Here is a 16,460-nt window from a genome sequence, read left to right on the forward strand (position 1 = left end):
TCTATGGGCATTCCATCTCTCTGTTAAAGAGGAAGTAAACAATCTTAAAATAATCCCCCCCCCCCAAAAAAAAACACCTGCAAGAGAAAGGCATAATGAGCTAGTATGCATAGCATACCTTAGTCTAAGTTTACCTGTATGTGCAAGTTGTCAAAGTGGGTTTACAACCACTTTAAGGCCAGGTTCACACCTATGCGAATTGAGTGCGGCTTAAAACGCATCCAATTCGCAGAACATTTCAAAATACATTGTTTTCAATGAGGCTGGTTCACATATGTGCGATGCATTCGCACTGCGCATTGCCGTCAAACCGTGTGCATTTTTTTAGGTCTTGCGGTGCGGCTCAGGTGCGAATTCAGTCCCATTATCTTCTATGGGTACGCAGCTGAATTCGCAGATGTGTTCATTTCTCTTCAGTATTTGTCTCATTCAGCTCAATACACTTCCCCCCTCCCCCTCCCCCAGGTCTCCAAATTCGCAGCTGATCTGCAGCTAAAACGCAATGGATCTGCTGAACACTTCTCTTATCTCTCTGCAGAGATAAGAGAGCTGAAATTCGCACCGCACTAGTGTGAGCCCAGCCTTAAGCCTATGGGTATTCCTTTCTGTTATTTTTTAGTATGTCCCTAAAGAAATGTACATGGACACATAGGATAACACTATTGGGCTTCTAGGAGCAGAAAAAAATGCTAATAGCATCTAGGAGCCTTAGGCTGCATACACACTTTTTATTTTATTTATTTAATTTTTTAACGCATATCCTCATTTGGTGGGATTTTGAAAGGAAATCCAAAACGTGTTACTAAAAAGTATATCATTTTATTGGAATTGGTTTATCATTAAAAGATGTAAAAAAAGAACATTGTACAATCTTCACAACACATTGGTTAAACATAGCATATATCAAATATGCTTTAACAATAGAAGTAGTACATGAAGTGGAATTGCCGGGTAAAAAAAAAAATTATAAAAACGCAAATCGTGGTAAAAACGTGTGTCGAAAAATGCAGCAAACGCCGCAAATAGCACTGCAAAAACGCTCAAAAGAAACATGCACAGGTTTGAATCGAGCCTAATTCCCACATTTGCGGTTCCTTTTTAGAAAAAAATAAATAAAAAGGGGGGAATTTTGTTTTTTTATATGAATAAAAACCAGTACATTAAAACCTTGGTTTGAGAGTAACTTGGTTTGAGAGCGTTTTTCAAGACAAGCAAAATGTTTTAATAAATGTTGCCTTGATATACAAGCGATGTCTTGATATAAGAGTAGCGTCATATCACAACTAAGTATAAAAAAAAAAAAGAAGAGAGGAGCCTCTAAGAGCCGGTTCACACTTCCGCGGCACGACTTCAGAGGCGACCTGCAAAACGACTTTGGTATAGAAGTCAATGCAGGTCGCCCCGAGCCGCCCCTGAAGTTGTGCAAGAACCTTTTTCTAAGTCGGAGCGACTTAGAAGAACGGTTCCATTGCATTGAATGGGACGCGACTCGTCAGGCGGCTGAGCCGCCTGTCGTGTCGCCCCAGTGTGAACCGGCTCTAAGTGTAGCAATATGGTTACATTTAATGAAGGTACAATATTTAGCAACTTATTGCTACACTTAGGTGCCCCTTCTCTTTTATACCCTGTAAAAAAAATGCTTTGATATACAAGTGCTTTGGATTACAAGCATGTTTCTGGAATGAATTATGCTTGCAAACCAAGGTTTTACTGTATTAGGAGCATTTCTGCTGGGAAAAAAAGTCTCTAAAAAAAAAAAAAAACCTACAAAAACCTTTCTGCTCTTAGATGCTGAAGCTCAAAAAAAAATGCTAAATAGCCTAAAGTAGTTGATGGGGACTTGAACCGGACAGCTGGATCACTTCCACCGGGATCCTAGGAGCACAGATTGACCCGCACACAAGATGAGATCAAAATATACTCGCTTTATTAAGGGAATGCCCCTTGGTTTTATACAAAGTAAATAAGGATGAATTACAAAACATTTAGAGCCCATTCACACAGGGACGACTTTGGATCCGACTTCAAGTCGCCCTGCATGAGAAAATCAATGTAAGTGAATGGGAGCCGTCTTAAAGCGGATGTGCCATGGGAAAAAAATATTCAAAGCCAGCAGCTACAAATACTGCAGCTGCTGACTTTTAATATTAGGACACTTACCTGTCCTGGAGTCCAGCGCCGATCGCAGCAGAGGACGAGCGATCACTCGTCTCTCTGCTGCTCCCCCCGCCATCCTCAGTGAGGGAACCAGGAAGTGAAGCGCTCCGGCTTCACTACCCGGTTCCCTACGGCGCATGCGCGAGTCGCGCTGCGCCCGCCGATTGGCTCACACGCTGTGTGCTGGGAGCCGAGTGTTCCCAGCACACAACGGGCGACAGACGGGAAGTCAGAAAAACCCGTCTTTTGCCCGTAGCGTGTGGCCGGAAGTGGGTGCAAATACCGGTCTTTAGACAGGTATCTGCACCCCTCCCCCCTGAAAGGTGTCAAATATGACACCGGAGGGGGGAGGGTTCCGATCAGCGGGACTCCACTTTAGGGTGGAGAACCGCTTTAATGTACACTGCTGCAGTCGCTCCGACTTCAGAAAAGGTTCCTGTACTACTTCAGTCTGACTTCTAGGCGACTTGTACCCATTGATTTCAATGCAAGTCGCCTCAGAAGTCTGATCACTGTCTTAGCAACAATACAGGAAGATAACAAACATTTCTCAGGCAAACCCCTCCCTCCCACAGAGCTGATTCTTGTTTGATTGGCTGCTGGAAAGCCTGCTGTCCTGGAGGCGACTTACAGTTGCCTTGTAAGTTGTCTCATGTCGCGCTGTGATTCATACTCAAGTCGTGTCTAAGTTGCCTCCCAAAGTCGCGATGGAAGTCGTGTTGCCCCTGTGTGAATGGGCTCTTACGGTGCCGTTACAGAGAAAAAATAATAATAATAATTCTAAAGAAAAGCTGTTTACCTCCATATGACGTGTGGTCTCATAATATTGTCGGTAAAAAGCCATGTTAATCTATTAGCCTAAACATTTCTAGCAATAAAAAACACATTCCAAGTCAAACTCAGATAACAGGAAAGAATATTGAACTAGACGGCATAGAAAAATCATTAACCCTTCAGTAGTGTGAATGGACACAGAAAATAACGCTATTTAGCTTCTAGGAGAAGGAAAAAAAAAAAGAAAGAAAAGGGGGAATAGCTTCCAGGAGCTTAAAAAACAATGTATGCATGGAGCCATGAAATCTTCCAGTGTGGGGGGGCGGGGGACACGTTCTGGTGACAACCAGGGACTCCCTGACTTTGGGAGGGATTTCTTCTCACTTCCTGTATTGGCTATGGGACAGGAAGTGAAGGGAAATCTCCCCAATGGGACACAGATAGCAATTGAAAAAAGTTTTGCATTTAGTTCTACTTTTAACATGTAAGAAACGTTGTCATGCATAGTGTCCGCTTCATGATAGTAAACACATCCAAGCAATAGACTGCTAGGGAGCAATGACACACGGCTGGCACCTGTCATAGAGCTGTGCAGGGCAGAAAGGACACATACAGTAGAGCACACTCCTCCTTACTGTCTCTAAATATAACTCGCTGACATAGCTTACCTTAACAACAAGACAGTTACTGACGAGATCACGGAGCTGTCATGGTGGCGGCAGTTTTGGCCAAGAGCCCTCACGATCCACACTGACACAGACCGTTACCCAGCACTATCCAGCTACGTTCCACTATGCACCAGCCAACAACCTGGAGCCCAGATGACCTCAGTTAGCTTAGACAGAAGAGAGCCGCTAACTTGATCAAATATTGTCCTCTAAGAAGACTATACAGCCAATAGGTGCCGCCATTTTCCCGAAGACCAAGACTAATTAACTCTCTGCCGGAGAGTCACACATAAAATGTCCCCATAATGAAGACGCTGGTATGCTCATTGGGTCCCGAAACACCCCCTTACAGGCAAAGTTTCCCTTCTTGTGAAAAGCTATTGGTTAAAACACGGCTCGTGGGCGGGGCACATCAGGTCATGTGATAGTGTCGGGAACACGTGGTTTGTTCAGGTGATGTAAATACAGGTTACAATAGATTATTATTACATTGTAGTGTATATGTTGTAGCCCTGGTTGGCATATTGCGTCGTTTCTTACATGTGCCCCCATAATAATTGAAAGGTGTCCGGTGGTGTCATGTGACCGGCAGCATCTCAACCAGGAAGTGAGGAGACAGTGAACACCGAGGATTGAAGCTGTCAGGAGTTCTGCAGTCATAAGGGCTTGTAGAGAAAAGGTACCTTGTGGTGGTGGTGGGGGGACTGTGATAGGTTGCATAGGACGAGGAGCTCACCATGGGGGAGGTGAGAGTATATAGCGAGGAATAATACAATGTATTATTATTACTATACAGGATTTATATAGTGCCAACAGTTTGTGCAGCGCTTTACAACTTCAGGGAAGACCGTACAATTACAATACAATACAGGAGGAATCCGAGGGCCCTGCTCCTTAGAGCTTACAATCTAGAAGGGAGGGAACCCGGGGGGGTGTTATATGGATGTGTATATTTATTTTATATACACCGATCAGCCGTAACATTATGACCTCTGACAGGTAAAGTGAATAGCATTGATGATCTCATTACAATGGCATCTGAAAATGGGTGGGCTATATTTGGCAGCAAGTGAACATGTTGTCTCTGAAGTTGATGACTTGAAAGCAGAAAAAAATGAGTGTAAGGATTTGAGGGACTTTGCCTGGTGCCACAAATTCGAGAATTATCCACTTGCCTCACATCTTTTGACATTTGTAAGTACACTGTTAGCAACTTTACCATGCATAAGGAACTGAAGTCTTCCTGTTGTGCATTCAGTGACTCTTGTGCGAGAACTCGGAGTGACTGCCTCCCAGTTTTCCTGGAAACCACTTTAGAATTTAGCTTTGGAGAAGGCCATAAAATCACTGTTTCTGATAAATAGACACAAAATGGATCTTCGCAGGAAAGTACTACAATCTCCAATAATGAATGAATTGTTGTCAGAAGGATTTGTTTTACCGTTAGGAATAAGGATGAGCTCCAGTGTGGGAAATGTCTCCCTGGCTGTGATTAGCACAGTGCCGTGCAGACTTCCTGGCGGGCTCTGCACGTGTACAATGCGAACACGCTGGAGCTCATCCTTAGTTGGGAACCTTAAAGTGGAGGTTCACCCAAAATCTTAATTTTTAACATTAGATTGAGGCTCATTTTGTCTAGGGGAATCGGGTGTTTTTTTTTTTTTAAATCGAAGCAGTACTTACCGTTTTAGAGAGCGATCTTCTCCGCCGCTTCCGGGTATGGGCTGCGGGACTGGGCGTTCCTATTTGATTGACAGGCTTCCGACGGTCGCATACATCGCGTCACGATTTTCCGAAAGTAGCCGAACGTCGGTGCGCAGGCGCCGAATAGAGCCGCACCGAAGTTCGGCTTCTTTCGGCTACTCGTGACGCGGTGTATGCGACCGTCGGAAGCCTGTCAATCAAATAGGAACGCCCAGTCCCGAAGACCATACCCGGAAGCGGCGGAGAAGATCTATCTCTAAAACGGTAAGTACTGCTTCGATTTAAAAAAAACCACCCGATTCCCCTTGACAAAATGAGCCGTGATCTAATGTTAAAAATTGTTTTTCGGGTGAACTCCCACTTTAATGGAAATTTAAACTATTAGAGCAAAGGATAGCTACACCAGTGCTTTCAGAAACAAGCCTGATGCCGCGTACACACGACCGTTATTCATGTCATGGAAAAAAAACAAAGTTTTTCTCGACGTGATTCCTCTCAGGCCTCGTACACACGACCGTTATTCATGTCATGGAAAAAAAACAAAGTTTTTCTCGACGTGATTCCTCTCAGGCCTCGTACACACGACCAGACATGTCCGCGGACCGTTTTTATCGGACATGTCTGCTGGCGGATTTTGGTCTGATGTGTGTACACACCATCAGACCAAATTCCCCGCGGACACAATCTGCGGCGACGATGACGTGGCGACGTGCGCGACCCAGGAAGTTCAATAGTTCAATACTTCAACGCATGCGTCGAATCACTTCGACGCATGCAAGGGATTGCGGCCCAGCAGACATGTCCAATGAGTCGTACTAACCATCGGACATGACCGATGGACATGGTTCCAGCGGACATGTTTCTTAGCATGCTAAGAAACATTTGTCCGCTGGAAACCTGTCCGCTAGCCCAGGAATCCGGTCCGATAGGCCGTACAGACGACCGAACATGTCCGCGGAAACTGGTCCGCGGACCAGTTTCAGCAGACATGTTCGGTCGTGTGTACGAGACCTCAAGCCTGCCTTGCATACACACGATCGTGAAAAAAAATGCTTGAGCAAAGCGCGGTGACGGACAGCACGTACGACGGCACTATAAAGGGGAGGTTCCATTTGAATGGCGCCACCCTTTGGGCTGCTTTTGCTGATTTCGTGTTACCGCGCGTTAGTAAAAGTTTGGTTAGAGACGATTCGCGCTTTTCAGTCTTCATGCTTTTCAGTCTGTTACAGCATGACGAATGTACTATCTCCATTACGAACGCTAGTTTTACTGGAATGAGCGCTCCCGTCTCATAACTTGCTTCTGAGCATGCGCATTTTTTCCCCCTCGTTAAAGCGTACACACAACCGATTTTCACAACGTGAAATAGAATGACAAAAAAAAATAGAGCAGGTTCTAAATTTTTCCTGTTGAGAAAATGCTCTGGAGCATACACACGACCGTTTTTCACGACCAATTAAAAAAATGGCATTTTTCTCATCATGAAAAACGGTCGTGTGTACGCGGCATAAGTGCATGAAGGGAACAAGGATTTGGGGGTCGTATAAAGATGGCTGCTCAAGAAAGAGAGGATAAGGCAGAGATATTTACCTTTTATGGAGTTGTAAACCAGACCAACCTCTAGCGCTGATTGTGAAAAGTCCAGGATATTGGCTAAAGCTGGGGACTGAGCAAATAAAACAAACTTTCTTCAAATCCTCTCGTATGTAGTGTTCATGGATGATCTTCTGGCCTTCACCAAAGTCTGAACCATCTCTGATGAGAATCCCTGCCCCTGTAGTCTGGCTGAATTAATAGCCAAACTATTAAAAGTAGTCTTACTGGATTGGGGTGCTGGCTGCCACTAATCTTGCCAAAAAAGATTTGATTTGACCTAAAAAGGGATTGGTGGTGCTAATGACATGTGGAGGAGCAGAAAAAAACAAGGCCTCCTTGGCAGGTGGAAAGCACTTATATGGCATGAACGTGTTCTGCCTGAATTTTCAGAAGCACCTTCATAATTGAGAACCAAAGTAAAATGCCATGGAACTGAACCCATCCTGTATCCCTGAGTCTTTGCATTTGTACCTTGTTGCAAATCTCAGAAGCAGCACGTTCAGTGGAGACTCCATGAGTACTACTGCTGGAATGCCCCAGAGGGACAATATTGGTTTAAAGTACTTGTTCAAAAATATTCTGCCTAATTGATCCATTAGTTGATTCTGCTTTCCTGGCAGGTAGACCGCCGCTAACTGCCTATAAGCGGCTCTCCGCTTAGTGAAGATTCTAATTAGTGGTGCACCGAAATGGAAATTTCAGAACCGAAACAAAACCAAAATAAAAATAAATATGTCAGGCCGAAACCGAAAATTACTTTTCTTTTTTTTTTTTTTAAATGAACACTATATTTTTTTAATGGTGATTTTTTATTTAATTTTTTACAATTTTTTTTTGGGGGGGGGGGGGTAGTGTATTGTCAGTGTGTTTTTTTTTTTTTTTTTTTTTTTTTTTTTACATTTTATTTTTTATATTATATATTTTTTTAATAAGCCCTCTTGGGGGGCTTTGGTGAGATATCAGGGGTCTAAACAGACCTCTGACATCTCCCCTCTGAGACAGGGAACGGGACTAGGGACACAGATTCCCCAGTCCCTTTCTCTGCAGCTTCAGCTGCGCTGAAAATGAATGCAGAGAAGACAGTGGCTTCTCTTCATTCATAAACTGAAACATTGTAAACACAGTTTACGATGTTTCAGTTATGTGAATGGACAGTCAGACATCACTGACTGTCCATTCGGAACAATAACCCCAATCTCCATCCTGACAGTTCCAGGGGGTGGAGGAGGAGTACGGAAGGAGAGAAAAACACGGCGGGGGACACGGAGGGATACACGAAGGGTTACACGGAGGGTGAGAGAAACACAGGGGGGGAGACACGGAGGAATACACAGAGGGAGAGAGAAACACGGGGAGACACGGAGGGATACACGGAGGGAGAGAGAAACACCGGGGGGGACACGGAGGGATACACGGAGGGAGAGAGAAAAACACGGGGGGGACACGCAGGGATACACAGAGGGAGAGAGAAACACGGGGGGGACACGCAGGGATACACGGAGGGAGAGAGAAACACGGCGAGGGACACGGGGAGAAGGAAACACAGAGGGGGACACAGAGAAGGAAAAACCGGGGGGGACATGGAGGAGAAGGAAAAACCGAGGGGGACACGGAGGGAGAGAGACTGCAGCAAAACGGAGGGGGCCTGGAGGAGGACACGGGACAGTCAGCGGTGATTGTGCGAGCAGTCATTATCGGCAATTTTTAAGCTGTTTCGGCATGTCCCCAAAACGGCTGTTTTCGGCCGATATGTATCGGCCACCGATATATCGGTGCATCCCTAATTCTAGTGCAATATATACTTTGGTACCTCCTTGGCAGGAAATGTAGGCCACTGTTATCTTGTCAATCATCTACTTTACTCCTTGGAGAGGATCCTGAAAGGGTTGCAATGCTAGAAAATCTGCCTTCCATTCAAGACAGTTGGGCAGTGGGATAGTCTGAATTCCATTGGGCTCCAACAGCCTTGCATCTGTCTCCTCGGGCAAATGCTTGGTATCGGTACCGATACTAGTATCGGTATCGGGACAACCCTAGTACTAGAAAACATTTTTGGGAGAAAAACCCCCAGGTTCTGTTCTTCTGGCAGCACCAGCACTATGGCCTTTTTGCAAAAGATTTTCCAGCCATCTTAACGGTCTGCTCTGGATTTGAGACCATGTGAAAAGGAACATCAAGCCTCCTCCACTGTGATCCGTTATATTTTCAGCCTGGCCTATAATATTTGGCCCCCTAAACCCTTCTGAAGTTCGATTTGACTTGAGCGAAAAGACAGCTGCTTCCTCTTATTAGACTGTGGCCACAGTCTGGACAATCCTTCTGCCACTAACATAATTGCGTCGTCCAGTGTTTTGCCCAATAACAACCTCCTGTTATAGGGAATGTTACAGAAGGCTTATTTGGAAGTTCTATCCTCCCTCCAGTGGCACAACCACAAAGCTTTCTCGGCTGTGACTAAATGTGCCAGCACTCGTACTAGGTGTGTCAAAGCCTCTGCCAAATTTCAGCCGCCGGTTTTAATTCTTCCAGAACCGTGCCAAATCTTGCAGTTTCCACTTTGGATCAAAGCCATTTCTTAACCACTTTCCGGCCAGCTCACATAGATTTACGGCAGGTTGGTTTGTTCCCACGAATCGCTATACTTGTATGTCAGCTCCTTTAAGAGCCATAGCAGGCGCGCCCACCTGATGCACGTGGCCGGCGGCCGTGGGCACGAGAGCCAGAACAGGGGGGGTGTGTGTGAGTGGGTAAACGCACAAATCCCTGTTTTGACGGGGGAGGAGAGACAGATCTGCTGTTCCTAGTAATTAGGAACAGCAATATGTCTCCTCCTCCAGTCACCCCCCCCCCCCAGAGTTAGAAACACTCATGAGGGAACACATTAAATCCCTTGATTGGCCCCTATACTCCTCTTTTTTAATGCTTTAGACATAGAAGTTAACACTGTTGCTGGCCAACAGGAAAAACCTGCCATAGTATACAGTAGGTCTAAGGATCAGTTCACCCACATTCTGCATTCCTGATGTGCTTCTGCATGGGCGGTTTTGGTGCGTTCTGGTGCATTTTTGATACATTTTGCCATGTTGCAGATGTGTTCTATACAAAAAAAATGCAACATGTTCTACTTTTGTTGACTGCACTGGAACACACTGCACTAGGCCATTGGAACTAGGCCACTTTGTCCATATGTTTTTGATGCAGAATAAAAATGCACTGGACTGCATCTGGTGTGAACCAGCCCTAAGTCCACTTTTCTATCCATAGGATCCCTAAAGGCAACAGAGTTCTAAAAAAAGAAAGACGCTTGATGTGCCAGATGCTGGAGGGTCGCATCCACTCTGGAAGTGCATCGCATTAATATGCATCAGCCGCCTTCATCAGATAAAGCTTAGAGAACTTGTACTGTAAATTAGCCCTCTTATCAAGTCTCTCCCATTCTTTATCAATGTGAATTTTACTCTCTTATTTTATTATGGGAAAAGAAGGCCCTTCTTTCTTCACATTTGGAAATATCTGTGTGCTTTTTGCAGTAGTAGGGCCTTTTACCCCCTATACTAAAGGGGGCAATGAGTTTGAAATCAAAATGATGCACACCTGACTAGGGCTGCAACTATCGATTATTTTCATAATCGAATTGTTGGCCGATTATTGTTTCGATTAATCGGATAATGGCCTAAAAAAAAAAAAATTTGCATTAAAAAAAAAATTTGGGCCAATTTGTTGTTGGGCAGATTACAAAACACAAATTTCCGCAAAAACACATTACATGCTTTTCTGCAGCTTCTCCATTGAAGTATATTGAACCAAAAAAGACAAAATAGCACCGTTTTGCATTAAAAAGTCCTCGCCCTTTCCAAATACGCAGCAGCTGAAAAAAAATCATGGATGTGAACTTGTCCCATAGGAAAACATGTAAATGAACTGTAGTGTGTGTTTTTGCAAAAAGCACCAAAAAACAGAGGTGTGACCCCCGGCCTGAGATGTTTAGTAACATAATGGGGTTAAATAAACAAAAATAAGTACAAAAAGAGCAAATAATCGCTACTGTAAGGGGTTCATTTTTTTACTGTGGGACAGTGAAAGTAATATTTACAGTAGCGATTTGCTTTTTTGTACTATAAAGGGCTAATTTTAGTTTTTTTAACCCCATTATGTTACTGGCCGATTAATCAATTATGAAAATTGTAATCGATTAATTTCATAATCGATTAGTTGTCGATTAATCGATTAGTTGTTTCAGCCCTACACCTGACCTTCCTTCATCCACCTTTTGGCTCTTATGCTCCTTTTTTGTGTTTGTCTGTGGCATGGATATATGCAGCATACTTTCCACTACAGCCTCCGAAATATAGGTTTTTAATCTTGCACATCCACTTCCTTATCCATTGTCACTTGAGGCAATCCAAGTAAATGAATTTCCCTGCCACTACAGACTGCATGCAAAGCCAACATGCACCCTGAGCTGGGCGAGGCATTTACTATTGTTCTGATATAAACACAGGGGAGCAATTGACACATGGGTTGCTTGGGGAGTATTGAAAGCCGCCCTGTTGTAAGAATCTGAGGAATGCAGTTTGTCCTGGTCAGGAAAAGATGACCGATGGTGGGTCTTGTGTTTTATGGAGTGTTTGCATTCAGGGCTTCTGCTCCTAAAATACTGCAAAACACCAAACCTGCATTCCTTAACCACTTCAGCCCCGGAACGATTCGCCCCCTAATAACCAGGCCATTTTTTTGGGACCGCAACATTGTGATAGAAAAATCTGCCTTAAATGATAATTTATGGGGCCAATGACATTATTACATTGATTAGCGCTGATCAATGTATAAATTACACTGGCAGGAAAGGGGTTACCACTAGGGGGCGATCAAGGGGTTAAATGTGTTCTAACTAGGGGGGATGGGCTGCCAGGGACATGACAGAGATAGCTGTTCCCTATCACTGGGAACAGTAGATCTCTGAGATCTCCTCTGTCATAACAGGGATCTGCCTTGTTTACAATAGCAGATCCCCATTCTTCCTCCATATACATCGAGTCCACCAGACTCACGGACGCTCTTCTGCAATCTCGCATGCACGGACCGACGTACAGGTATGTCGGTTCGCGCAGGAGAGCTGACCTGCAGCAGTAAATGTACCTGAGCTGGTCGGCAAGTGGTTAAACATGTACCACGCTGCCCCTTCCTACCTTTTCCTAATCTTCTGTGCCACTGACAGGTGTGGCAAGCTCATGGGGGGGGGGAATTGAGAAAATCATTATCGCCTCTCTCACCAAGAAAACAGCTACACTGTCCTTTTTAACCACTTGTGCTCCAGAAGGTTTTAACCCCCTTCATGATCAGGACATTTCTGCTATTTGGCACTGTGCTACTTTAACTGGCAATTGTGTATGCTCCATCAGACTTTTGCTGTCGGAATTTCCACCATCAAAAGATTGAGAGCAGGTTCTCTATTTTTCCGACGGCAAAAGTTCCTATTGGAAAATTCGCAAAAAAACCTGCATGCTCAGAATCAAGCAGAAGAGCCGAACTGCCTATTGAACTTCATTGATCTCAGCTTGTCATACGTCTTGTACGTCACCGCGTTCTTGACGGTCGGGATTTCCGACAAGATTTGTGTGACTGTGTGTATGCAACACAAGTTTGAGCCAACATTCCATCAGAAAAATAAATCCACGGTTTTCTTGTCGGAATTTCCGATCGTGTGTATGCAGCATTACTTTTAGCTCTCGTTCACATTGGAACAATTTGTCATTCAATTTGACAGGTCAAATCGCACAGCAAGTCACATTCTATTGTCGGCATGGGCACAGTTCCAGTTGGTGTGACGCCAACTGCACCAATTTGCAAAAGTAGTTCCTCCACTACTTTTGCCGTTTTTTTTGTGTGCAACTTCAATAGACATCTGTGCATGAAGTGGCACAGTTTTTTTTCAAGTAGCGCCTAAAATCTCGCTGACCTGCTACTTTGAAATCGCGCTATGGCAAGTGAAGTGGCACAATTTCAATTTCAAAGTGACATCAATGTGAACCAGGGCTTAACTTCTAAGCATTACTGTTACACCTCAGTCCACCGTGCTTTCAGTAACATGGTGAGCTGAGCAGCCTGCCTGTGTTAAGTTAAACAGCACACTCTCAATGCTTTCTGTTATTTTGCTTCAGTAGAATAAATAGAAGTTAAATCAAGTGGATTTTTCTGATTTTTTAACAGAGCTGCAGCATTTGCTGGATTGTATTAGTTTTGAACAGATTGCTTTTTGTTGCCTGATATTCCTCATAAACTTGCAATATGTCTAGGATTGTGTGTATTACCATAATGACATGTTCGGTATGTATTTTTTCATTACCATATAATGCTGTAATTGTCGCATAATGCAAATTGATACTGCAGAAAAATTCATTGCATGTCTTGGTTGTATTTGAGCATGCTTTTGTAAACTGTTACTTTTTTTATTTTTTTATTTGCAGCAGGTATTTTTTTTTTTCATCTAGCAATATTCTACAACAACTTGAAGGCTGTGAGTTCTTTTTGGTATGGCAGAACTGGAAGGTGCAGAGAAACTACCTTCTGATGAGCCAACAGTAGTGCCTACAGCATCTCAGGCACCTACATCTCAGGGTAAATATTTTATTGGTGATTTTTTATTTTATTTTATACTATGGTATTTAATGTGAGAATCTGTCACTTTTACCAATTTAGAACATAACGAAACATTCTCCTGCTAGCTAGGGCTGCAACTAACGATTATTTTCATAATCGATTAGTTTGCCGATTATTCGATTAATCAAATAATAGCCTTAAAATAAAAAAACAAATTGCCGCAAAAACACATTACATGCTTTTCTGCAGCTTCTCCATTGAAGTATATTGAGTCAAAAAAAAAAAAAGCACAGTTTTGCATTAAAAAGTCCTTGCCCTTTCCAAATACGCAGCAGCTGAAAAAAAAATCATGGATGTGAAGGTAAACATGTAAATGAACTGTAGTGTGTGTTTCTGCAAAAAGCACCAAAAAACGGAGGTGTGACCCAGGCCTGAGATGTTTAGTAACATAATGGGGTTAAAAAAACAAAAATAAGTACAAAAAGAGCAAATAATCGCTACTGTAAGGGGTTCATTTTTTTTTTTACTGTGGGACAGTGAAAGTAATATTTACAGTAGCAATTCGCTTTTTTGTACTATAAAGGGATAATTTTTTGTTTTTTTAACCCCATTGTTACTGGTCGATTAATCGATTATGAAAATTGTAATCGATTAATTTCATAATCGATTAGTTGTCGATTAATCGATTAGTTGTTTCGGCCCTACTGCTAGCCCACCCACTGATTTCTCCCTCTGCTTTGCACCACTCCATCGCTACTTCGCAGCCCTTGGTAATCTCAGTGACTAATGGCTAAACACAAATGCTGTCACTATAGGAGGAAGGTCTCATCGACCTTGTGAACACCTTGTATAAGTAGGCTTGTTTTTTTCCTGGGCATTCCCCAGGCTTTTGTTGAGACTTGTGTACACAAGGCCTACACAGGGCTTGATCTTCACTCCAACGGAGAGGCAGGGAGTGCGTGGAAGCTGAGTATAAATGGGTTGAAGGAATTTTACTTGAACGGGCAAAGTGACAAATTCTCTTCATTCTTGATTCAGGCACAGTAATATAAAGTAACATTAGCATCTTTTACGTAATTCTTATTTCTATAATTTATCACAGTACTGTCCCATTTTGTTACCTTTGGGGGGACACAGTGATCAGGGGATGTTATCAAAAAACTGGGGCAACCAGAATCTGGAGAAATTATGCATGGCAACTAATCGGCTTTTATCTTTCATTTAAAAAAAAGAAACTGAATATATATGTTTTACACATGGTAACTCAAACTGACTGTAGATAGATCGACATTTGTTGCTTTCAGGGCAGAACACCTAAACATAACCCCTAGGCCTCTTGGATAAACAATTGTATATTGTATATGGTAAGGGGCTCCACTAAACACTTTCTAATTGTCCATCTAAGAGGCTTCATTGGGGGTTTGGTAAGGGTTGTCCCTATCATTAACCGTAGAGAGACGATACATTAAAAGAGTGTGTTTTGACATGCATTTGCTGTCAAGCTGCACTGTAAGAGAATGGAAAGTACATTATTCTCTATTATGCCTGTGCACATCACTTGAGTGCATTGAAAAGGTGCAGGTGCTGCTTTGGTGATAAAGCATGTGATACTCCAATATTAGAGATTATTGTTTATAATGCAGTCCTATTCTTCTCTAGACAGAAAAAAAAACTTTTATAGCAATGAAACGCTATAAATGCAAACACACAATTGGGATCCTGCTGCAGATAAAAAGGCTAACCTATATGACACTTGCCACATTTCATCTGCTGTTTATGATACACTGTTGACCAATTCACAGCTTTAAAGATTTGACAGAGTTGCTGCATTGCCACTCTGTTACTATATTTATGGCATGAAGTGACCCACAAGCCAGGCCTGGCATGCACCAGGTTTTGTGGAACGTGTCTCATGCCATGCTAGTCATGTGGAGAATATGGGATGTAACTTCCTACTGTATGACCACTACCTGGATCATAGCTTGTCTTTTGGTTCTAAAGTAAAAAAAAAAAAATTGATAAACAAAAAATCATATCTTCACAGAGCGGATCCAATCATCTGTTTACATCTGTTTCATTCCATCTCAACAGATCTGGACAGAGATTTCTCCATTTAAAAAAAAAAAATTTGAACTGACACAGATGTTAACAAATGATCATCCATTCACATCCATTGGTCCAAAGAAATACATTGCTGTAGTTTTTTTTTTTTTATCTGTCAACGGATGGATGAAATAAACGGACGGTAGGACGGTGTGACAGGGACCTAATTGAACAAGCTGGTGATGCTCCTGACCCAAGTTCATATTAACTGAGCTTTTAAAGGGTCCCTTTATAGGGTCCAGGCTTTGCTTAAAGGGGTTGTAAAGGTTCAATTTTTTTTTTCCTAAAAAAATAGCTTCCTTTACCTTAGTGCAATCCTCCTTCACTTACCTCATCCTTCCATTTTGCTTTTAAATGTCCTTATTTCTTCTGCGAAATCCTCACTTCCTGTTCTTCTGTCTGTAACTACACACCATAATGCAAGTCTTTCTCCATGGTGTGGAGTGACGCGCTCGCCCCCTCCCTTGGACTACAGGAGAGTCAGGACGCTCTCTACGTTGCAGATAGAGAAAGGAGCTGTGTGTTAGTGGGCGTCCTGACTCTCCAGTAGTCCAAGGGAGGGGGCGAGCACGACACTCCACACCAGGGAGAAAGCCTTGCATTACTGTGTGGAGTTACAGACAGAAGAACAGGAAGTGAAGATTTCTCAGAAGAAATAAGGACATTTAAAAGCAAAATCAATGAATGAGGTAAGTGGAGGAGGACTGCACTAAGGTAAAGGAAGCTATTTAGGAGGAAAAAAAAATTGTACCTTCACAACCCCTTTAAAGCGGAGGTTCACCCAAACAACATCTATATAAGACCAACTTCTTTATACTTCTAACATGTACAGTATTTTTTTTTTTTTTTTTAGGCTGT

The 16,460-nt window shown here is 43.0% G+C and overlaps 2 protein-coding genes across 4 annotated transcripts in view; one reads left to right on the forward strand and one right to left on the reverse strand.

Annotated features, from left to right (window-relative positions):
- SLC25A16 (solute carrier family 25 member 16) overlaps positions 1-3,903 on the reverse strand; it is a 39,774-nt gene extending 35,871 nt beyond the window's left edge. The window contains exon 1 of the mRNA XM_040362176.1: positions 3,600-3,903. The gene's annotated coding sequence lies outside the window, so the exon portion shown is untranslated. The remainder of the gene's footprint in view (positions 1-3,599) is intronic.
- A 62-nt stretch (positions 3,904-3,965) lies between these two features.
- BLOC1S2 (biogenesis of lysosomal organelles complex 1 subunit 2) overlaps positions 3,966-16,460 on the forward strand; it is a 29,109-nt gene continuing 16,614 nt past the window's right edge. The window contains exons 1-2 of one of the 3 annotated variants that reach the window (XM_040362179.1): positions 3,966-4,052; positions 13,370-13,517. In XM_040362179.1, coding sequence (XP_040218113.1) covers positions 13,433-13,517 — 85 coding nt within the window. In that variant the 5' untranslated portion in view covers positions 3,966-4,052; positions 13,370-13,432. Of the gene's footprint in view, positions 4,053-4,074; positions 4,279-13,366; positions 13,518-16,460 lie in introns of those variants that run through there. The other 2 variants (XM_040362178.1, XM_040362177.1) reach the window with 2 other exon arrangements.

This window comes from Rana temporaria, chromosome 8 (assembly GCF_905171775.1).
Source record: "Rana temporaria chromosome 8, aRanTem1.1, whole genome shotgun sequence".
NCBI lineage: Eukaryota > Metazoa > Chordata > Amphibia > Anura > Ranidae > Rana > Rana temporaria.